The 9,210-nt window shown below is 40.3% G+C and overlaps 1 protein-coding gene across 1 annotated transcript; it reads left to right on the top strand.

Annotated features, from left to right (window-relative positions):
- Positions 1 to 3,328: 3,328 nt before the first annotated feature.
- Positions 3,329 to 8,815, top strand: LOC133814614 (uncharacterized). The gene is made up of 7 exons (XM_062247553.1): positions 3,329 to 3,518; positions 3,915 to 4,006; positions 5,234 to 5,537; positions 5,897 to 6,581; positions 6,626 to 7,569; positions 7,657 to 7,812; positions 7,968 to 8,815. Exons 1-7 carry the CDS (start codon positions 3,329 to 3,331, stop codon positions 8,813 to 8,815), a joined length of 3,219 nt encoding a protein of 1,072 aa, XP_062103537.1.
- Positions 8,816 to 9,210: the final 395 nt, after the last annotated feature.

The following is a 9,210-nucleotide window of genomic DNA, read 5'->3' on the forward strand; positions in this document are numbered from 1 at the left end:
CCAGAATTGTCTCTCAACCATAGAGCAACTTCAACGCACCATGATGTCTCAATTTGTTGCGGGTCCTTCCAAATGATGCCATTTGTCCCTGTCTATGTTTTGATTGCACCATTTTTGGTTTAAATAAATTGTAAAAGAACGCGTATTGTGTCTTTTCGTTTGGCTTCCTTTGTTTGTGTTGTTTTTCTCATTTGGCTTATTGATAGACAACAAGGGGGAGAAATGTTTATGTTTATTCTGTCATTGTGATAATTGATTATCTTGTTTGTGGCGGTTATTGTTGTTATTGACATATCTATCGCAGGGGGAGTAATGTCACAGGGGGAGTAATTGCATTACCTTCTTGTTCTAACCACTTTCTTTTTTTTTTTTTGCAGGATCTTTCAAAATAACAACCTTAAAATATGTTTGTCTATCAAGTTGCCAAAGGGGGAGATTGTAAAACCCTTTATTGGCTAACTTTAATTTAGACAAAATATTTTAAAGTTATTGAGGAAAATCAGTACCATATCCTTATTGATTCATGATTTAATTATCAATTGATTCGACTGATTTTTAGTGTGAAAATATCTTTTAGTGTGAATACATTTTTTACTATATTTATCACAAATAAACTTTATTTGGTAAAAATATGTATTTCAATTATCTTGAGAATATTTTCAGGGATTATGTTCATTCTGGAATAAAGAAGGTTTCGAAAATGAACATGGTCAAAAGAAATGACCATGTTCGTTCTGCCAGATAAATCTGATGGCATTGCTGACTCACCAGTTTCCTTTTCTATCGATACAAAATTCATCTAGCTGGCTGATTTCCTAAATCAAAGGAATTTGTAAATTAATTACAAAGATCTCAGAAAGTGATGGCCATGGACAATTTCTTTTCCTATAAATACCTTGCCAAGGCCTTTTGAAATTTCACCTCTTCCATTTGTAAAATTTGTAAACAGTATGTTATTTTGAAGAGTATTTTATTTATAAAGATTAAGTTTATTCACCTTAATCTTTGTGAGAGTGTTGAATGTTCTTGTGGATATCTATCTAGTCCCTTGTAAATAGGTAGTGTCTATTGTGAACATGTTCATAAGGATCTTCGGGAGAGTATTTTATCTAAGTCTCACTTCGAGAGGAAGTGAGCACTCTCTATTCTTTGAAGGTATTTCAAGAGAATCAACGTTTCATCAAAACCAGATTCGTAGAGAAGAGTACAACAAGATTGCGGCAATAGTTTCAAAGGGAGTCTTACATTGTTTAAGTCAATGCTTTTGTACACATTATTTCTTTACTAATTGGTTTATTCTCTGGGTTGGTCCCGTGGATGTAGGTTATCTTAAAAGATTTCTGAACCACGTAAAAATTCTTGTGTGTTGAATTTCTACCTGTTTTTTTGTTTCTGTTTAAACAGTTGCATAAGTAGTGTTAACAAAATTAGAATCTGTTTAAACAACTTAATCAGTATTCTGCATTTAATTAAGTTGTTTATTTTAAATCACTTAATAATATTAAAAGACAGAATTTCAAAGATAAACTCAAGATCTTGCAAGAACTTAATTATTAATGTTTAGTGAGATTAGGGATTAGAGACTAATTAATTATTATTATTTTTAAGAGAATTGGACTTAATTATTGTATTTTATTTATAATTCAATAATATGTTTTTAAATAAAGTATTATTCAAGAGACTCTCATGCTAAAAACCCCCTTAAGACCAATTTGTATATATATTACTTTTTAAAATTATTATTGTACAAATACATTTATTAGTTTTTTTTCAAAAGTATATAATAATCTAAAGTTGGTAAGATTCTATTTCCAAATCAATTATCAAATGAATGTAACGTCACATATTTTTATAAATACTATATAAAAGCAATGTGCAATGTGTGGCGTGCTGCCCCTTTGGCACACCCACATGGGGCCATTTTGTAAGTTATCATGCCTTGGTGCTTGATCATTAGTCAAGTCTTGCACCAAGCAACCTCATGGGATAGGGTAGTGGCAGTTTTGTAATATTGCATATGTTTCCCAGACAAAAATCATATATGTTCCTGGGAAGACTTTATTTCCCTAGAAGGCTCCTTAGGGGGAGGTGACCTGGTGACTTAGGGAAGCACCATGGCCATCAGCAGATAGGGGCCAAAGTTGTGTACTCCCTTGCCCTATCAAGGCTATATATTAATAAAACAATATTTATCCATACTTGCCCCTGTGTTCTTCCTTGTTGCCTATGTGTTACTTGTTTGTTATCTTCGTTGGGCCATTGTGTGCCACTTGCCTTGTTGTGTGCTTTGTGTTGTGTGGACGTTCCTAGGAATGACTTGCTTTGTGCTTGCTCATACTTCGTTATTGCCCGTTGCATGTTCGAGATGTGTATGTGGCTAACCACTGAGTTTGTTTGCCTGTAGGTGTGTGTTGTAGGCTGACTTGCTAGCTTGAAGAGTCTGCAAGTGCCGCACGTTCCGTCTAGTTGGAGTACCCAAATAGCCGGCCCGTGACAGTTGGTATCAGAGCCAAGTTAGAAAGAGCTTGGCAAAACACACTATGGTGAGCAACACTCAGAGGATCGAAGCTCTTAAGAAGCGGTTGGGGGAACTAGATGGCCTGGACGAAAGGGTCAGGGATCTTTCCTCTGCAAGTCATAACCCGGGATCGTCTGATGCAAACAATCGCATAGCTGCTCTGGAAAAGGAAAATGATGTTCTCCTATCCAGAATAATCGCGTTGGAGAAAAGAAACACTCCAACAGGTACTTCTGTTTCCCCTCGGTGGGAAGAGCCCATCGTGGCAGTGGAACGCATGCTGAAGGAACAAGAAGTTTCCATAAATGACACTACGGAAGACTACAGGGAGGCAGTTGGTGTGCTCAGAGAAGAAATGGCTGAGTTACTGCCAAGGTAAACCTGACCATGCGAGCTGTTGGGAATGCCCCTGCAACAGGGCCAATAGGTATGGACTATGGCCGAGCTAAAGTACCCGAGCCGAGGCCCTATAACGGGGCCAGAAACGCAAAGGATTTGGAGAATTTCCTCTTCGACATGGAGCATTATTTTAGAGCCGTGCGGGCCGATTCGGAAGACGGAAAGGTCGCCATGGCTACCATGTATTTGTCTGGGGATGCCAAGGTGTGGTGGAGGACCAAGTATGATGACATAGAGAATGGCAGATGCACCATCGCATCTTGGGCAGACCTGAAGAGAGAATTAAAGACGCAATTTCTGCCAAAAAATGTCGCTTACATAGCTCGTCACCAGTTAAGAGAGCTCAAACAAGTCGGGACAGTCCGAGAATATGTGAAGAGATTTTCGGGACTGATGCTCGATATAAAGGACATGTCCGAAGTAGACAGGATCTTCTGCTTCCTCAAGGGATTGAAACCGTGGGCCAAACAAGAACTTCAAAGACAACGTGTGTCTGATCTTGCCACCGCTCAAGCTGTTGCTGAACGCTTAACAGATTATACTCCGGAGAGCAGCCTACCGAAAAGGGCTACTCCTCCAACCAGCTTAAGTAGCGCTGGGAGTAAGAAGTCTGGGAAGTCCTGGCAGGGCAAGAGTGGGGGAGAGAAGAGGACAGCTGAGTCCAATTCTTCCAGTGGGACAGATGTTGTTGCAGCGAGGAAGCTGCTAGCTTGTTGGCTTTGCAAACGCCCACATAAGTCGGCAGTTTTCCCTTACAGGGGCAAGCTGAATGCCCTCATTGGCCAAGAACAACAGGGCGAAGGAAAAGAGGAAGACGAAGAGTACGCGCACATGGGCGCTGTCCGCCTGTTGAATGCTCTCAAGAAACATGGCGAGAAAGGGAAGAAGACCCTGGGGAAGGGGCTAATGTTCATGGATGCCACTATCAATGACAAGCCCACCAAAAGCGTGATGATTGATACTGGCGCCACCCACAACTTCATCTCTGAACTTGAAGCAAAGAGACTAGGACTGAAGCTGGAGAAAGATGCAGGCCGCATGAAATCGGTCAACTCTAAGGCCTTGGCCACAACTGGCATGGATAAAGGGGTAAAATTTAGAATCGACACGTGGGAGGGGCAGACTGACTTAGTGGTTGTCCAGATGGACAACTTCGATGTAGTTTTGGGAATGGACTTTCTAACCGAGAAAGGCGCCATTCCAATTCCTGCCACTGGAAGCTTACTCATGATGGGAGAGACTCCTTCAATGGTGCCTGCAAAGGTGAAACCACCCCCTGGTGTGAAACTTCTATCAGCTTTACAGTTCAAGAAGGGTGTGAAGAAGCAGGAGCCCACTTATGTAGTTGTACCCACCGTATTCGAAGAAGTAGTGGAAGAAATTGTTCCACTAGAAATTACGAGGGTCTTAAAGATGTATGGGGACGTGATGCCAGATATACTCCCCAAAGCCTTGCCACCAAAGAGGGGGATTGATCAACAGACAGAGCTGGTGCCGGGAGCAAAACCTCCAACTAAAGCGCCTTATAGAATGGAACCCCCTAAGCTAGAAGAGTTGAGGAGACAACTAAAAGAGTTATTGGAGGCAGGCTTCATCAGACCGTCGAAGGCGCCATTTGGCGCACCGGTGCTATTCCAGAAGAAGCATGATGGGAGCTTGAGACTGTGCATCGACTATAGGGCTCTCAACAAGGTAACAGTTCGCAACACCTACCCCATCCCTCTGATCGTTGATTTGTTCGACTAGCTAAGTGGAGCCAAATACTTCACAAAGTTGGACTTGAGATCGAGCTACTATCAGGTGAGGATTGCAGATGGGGATGAACCAAAGACAACGTGTGTTACTCGATACGGAGCATTCGAGTTTCGAGTAATGTCGTTTGGGTTGACAAATGCACCTGCTACTTTCTGTACACTGATGAACCAAGTATTCCACGAGTATCTAGATAAGTTCGTGGTGGTGTACTTGGATGATATCGTGGTTTATAACGCCATGATTGAAGAGCATCAAGAACACTTGGCTCAAGCATTTCAGAAGTTGAGAGAGAACGAGCTATATGTGAAGCGCGAGAAATGCTCGTTTGCACAGGAGAGCATCAAGTTCTTGGGCCACGTTGTGGAACGTGGATGAATTCGTATAGATCTGGAGAAGGTGAGGGCAATCTAAGAATGGAAAGCCCCCACAAACGTGAAAGAACTCCGCTCTTTCTTGGGCCTAGCCAACTACTATAGACGATTTGTGGACGACTACTCAAGAAGGGCGACACCCTTGACCGAGCTTCTGAAAAAGGGTGTGACTTGGGCGTGGACTGAAAAGGCTCAGTGGGTTAAGAAGGAAGTTAAGAATAAGATTGCTATTGCGGAGGGGAGTGACGAGGGAGAACAAACCAAGGTTGATGCTCATGTTACGATTGAGGGATCCGTTAGTGCCAAAATTGAAACTGGCAGCAAAACTATCAGTGGAGATACATTGCAAACCCCAAAGAAAGTGGTTCACAATTCTAAACAGGGACAACTTGATAGTGATAATGATTATGCTGCTAAGGTTCTGACTGGACAAGGACAAAGCAATAAAAATACCTTTGAAGTGCTTCAAGAGCAAGTTGAGGGTGAGAAAGGAGGTAATGTTGTTGCCAACTCTTCTTATGGATAATTGCAACATTTTAAGTTGGAATGTGAGGGGGTTGAATGGTACTAATAAACAGGAAGTTGATTTAGATATTTTTAGTGTTAATAAAGTGGATGTTGGAGCTCTGTTAGAAACAAAAATGAGGGGGAATAAAGTCACTGATTTGATGACTCATAAGTTTACAAACTGGGATTTTTATTCTAGTTCTGTTACCGAAGGCAAGATATTGACCATTTGGAGGAAGATGTTTGTGAGGGTTATTGTTCTAGAAGAGACCAATCAGTATGTGCATTGTTTTGTTAAAATGACTGGTTAGAGACAAGCTTTCTGTTATTTATGGGCTTAACACAGTGGATGAAAGGAAGAGTTTATGGCAGGGCTTAACTAGACTTAAATTCCCTGCTAAGCCTTGGACAATTCTGGGTGATTTCAATGCCATTTTTAATGTGGAGGATAGAAGTGGTGGTAAACCAGTTTCCACTTCGAAGTTGATAGACTCCTCCCAATGGCTTTCTCCAAATCAAGTGGATTTGCTTAAGAGTACAGGCTCGTTTTTTACTTGGACAAATAACCAAGATGGTCAAGCTCGCATATACTCCAAGATAGATCATATTTTTACTAATGAGGAATGGCTGGACTTTTTTCCAAATACTTTAGTTGTGTTTCGTTGGGAAACAGTTTCTGACCATTGTTCTTGTATTGTTTCTTCCACTTCTTCGAAGAATATAGGTGTCAAACCTTTTTCGTTCTACAATTTTTGGATAGATCATAAAGAGTTCAAAGAAGTGGTGCTGGAGAGCTGGAGGAAACCGATTAGTGGTACTGGTTTAAAGGCTATTTACTTGAAAACCATGAGACTTAAGCACAGTTTGAAGAAGTTTAACAGGGATATTGTTGGGGATATATGTGTGAACTATCAGAAAGCTAAAGATAGTTTCCAGGAAGCTCAAATCCAAGCTCAAAATCATCCCAGGGACCTTGTTTTCCAAGAAGAAGAGGCGGCTGCTGTTGTAGCTTTCAATATCCAGGAACAAATGTATCACAATTTTTTGGTTCAAAGAGTAAAGTTACTTGGTTAAGGAAGGGAGATGCAAATACCTCTTACTTTCATGCTTGCTTGAAAAAGCGTAAAGAAGAGAACATAATAGCCACCTATCTAACTGAGCAAGACAGATTAGTTGATAATTTTCCTGATGTTGTGTCTCATTTCTTGGACCACTTTAGGAGTTTTATGGGCAGCCCCAGCTCTACCACTACGAAGATCAACTTGCAGTGTATTGAGATGGGCAATAAACTCTCGTTTGAGCAGCAACTTGCTCTCTTGAAACCATTCTCTCCTAAGGAAATTAAAGTAGCATTCTTTAGCATTCCCAACAACCAGTCACCGGGACCTGATGGGTTTGGCTATGCTTTCTTCAAAGTTTTATGGCTTGACATTGGAGGAGACATCTGTAAGGCAGTTAGTAGTTTCTTTGAGACAGGTCATTTTCCAGCCGAGCTTCACAATACAACCATCTCCTTAGTCCCTAAAACTGATACTCCTGCTAGGGCAGTGGACTATAGGCCCATTGCCTATTGTTCCACAATCTACAAATGTGTCTTTAAATTGATGTGTTCCAGACTTGCCAAGGCCCTTCATGGTTTAGTTCAACAGAACCAAGGTGCCTTTGTTCAGGGTAGATCGATCTCTCATAATATCTTGATATTTCAAGATTTAATCAAGAATTATGGACGGAAAACTACCTCTCCTAGATGTGCCATCAAGATTGACTTAAGCAAAGCTTATGACACTATAGATTGGTGGTTTCTTAAAGACCTTTTGAAGTCCTTATGTTTTCCTATGAGGTTTATAGGTTGGATCATGACCTGTCTAAAAAACACAACTTACTCCTTGCTTATGAATGGAAGAATTCAAGGTAGCTTCAAAGGTGAGAAAGGGCTGCGACAAGGAGATCCTATATATCCTCTTCTTTTTGTCCTAATAATGGAGTATATAACTCGAAGACTTCAATTGGCAGCTCACGGTACAAAGTTCAGATAGCACCCTATGTGCAAAAGTCTTAAACTTATAAGTCTTTGCTTTGCCGATGACTTAATTTTGTTTTGCAAAGGGACTCAACCTTCTGTTAGTATGCTTAAAGAAGCTCTAGATGAGTTTAGTTCTGCTACATGGCTCAAAGCTAATACTAGCAAGTCCCAAATTTATTTTGGGGGAGTGGTAGCAGTGGAAAGAGAGGCCATTCTCATGAGATGCAACTTACTGAAGGGTCTTTTCCTCTCAAATACTTGGGAGTCCCTATGCGGCCTACTAAGTGGAAACCTGAGGATTGTGGCATTATTATCAAAAATATAAAATTGAGGTTACATAATTGGGCGAGTAGAAATCTTTCTTATGCGGGAAGAGTTCAACTTATTCATTCAGTGTTGTTTGGTCTTCGCAACTACTGCATGAGCATATTTTTTCTTCCCCAAAGCGTTGTTAAGGAAGTTGAGAAGCTTTGTCGTGGCTTTCTCTGGGGTTTCAATGGAATTAGAAGTAAGATTCACATTGCCTCTTGGAAGAAAGTTTGTCTCCCAAAGGCCTATGGGGGTCTCGGTTTCAGGGATGGATCCAAATGGAACCGTGCCATTCTAGCTAAATATATTTGGGCCATTTCCGAGAAACATGATTTGTTGTGGGTCAAGTGGATTAACTCTGTATACGTGAAAGAATCCACCTTTTGGGATCACAAGCTGAAATCAGATTCGAGTTGGTATTGGAGAAAACTTTGTCACTTGCGGGAAAAATTTAGCCAAACTGAAGTGAGGACTGCTGGTTTAACAAGGGAGTTTAGAGCTTCTAAACTCTATAACATCTCTCTTTGTCAACAACATGTTGATTATCATCAAGTAGTTTGGTGCAAGATGACTCTCCCTAAACATAGATTCTTACTTTGGCAAGTTGTGAACTCTCACCTTCTTACAAGAGATCTCATGATCAGGTTTTGTATTCCTTTTGATTCACTTTTATGTCCTGTTTGTGGTCTCTATAATGAAAGTCACGCTCATCTCTTCTTTGAGTGTTATCTATCTCAGAAGGTGACAGATTTAGTTTTCAGCTGGTTGGGGTTTAGAGCTTGGCCTCTTGAATTTAATGGGTGGACAAATTGGCTTGCCAGTAGAAGAACAGGGATCATTCCTTCTATCACCTATATGACCCTTGCTGCTGTTGTTTATAATATCTGGAGGAACCGAAATAGGTGCATTTTTTTATGGTTTTTCCTGGACTGATGGTTGTATAGCTAAAGATATAAAGAGTATAGCTCATTACAGATTATTCATAGTACAAACTAGGAAGGTGACAATACAAGAACAAAGATTTATAGACATAATTAAAATGTAATTAGTTTGGGTGGGGAGCTGGTGAGCTCTGTTGTTTGTATGTTTTCGGATTGGTTGTATTGGTTGGTTGATTATTGAAGTTTTTTCCTTCTTGATAAAAAAAAAATCATGAAATTTAAATTAAAAATAAATAGTATTTTTCCCCTGAACTTTTAACACTATCAAATTGTGCCCCCTAAAATAAACGGTCGGTTAAAATTTCCCCTGAACTATTGATACTACCAAATCGTGCCCCCCTGTTATGATTTGCATAAAATAATTAACATTTTTTATCCTCAAACTTT

This window comes from Humulus lupulus, chromosome 1 (genome assembly GCF_963169125.1).
Source record: "Humulus lupulus chromosome 1, drHumLupu1.1, whole genome shotgun sequence".
NCBI lineage: Eukaryota > Viridiplantae > Streptophyta > Magnoliopsida > Rosales > Cannabaceae > Humulus > Humulus lupulus.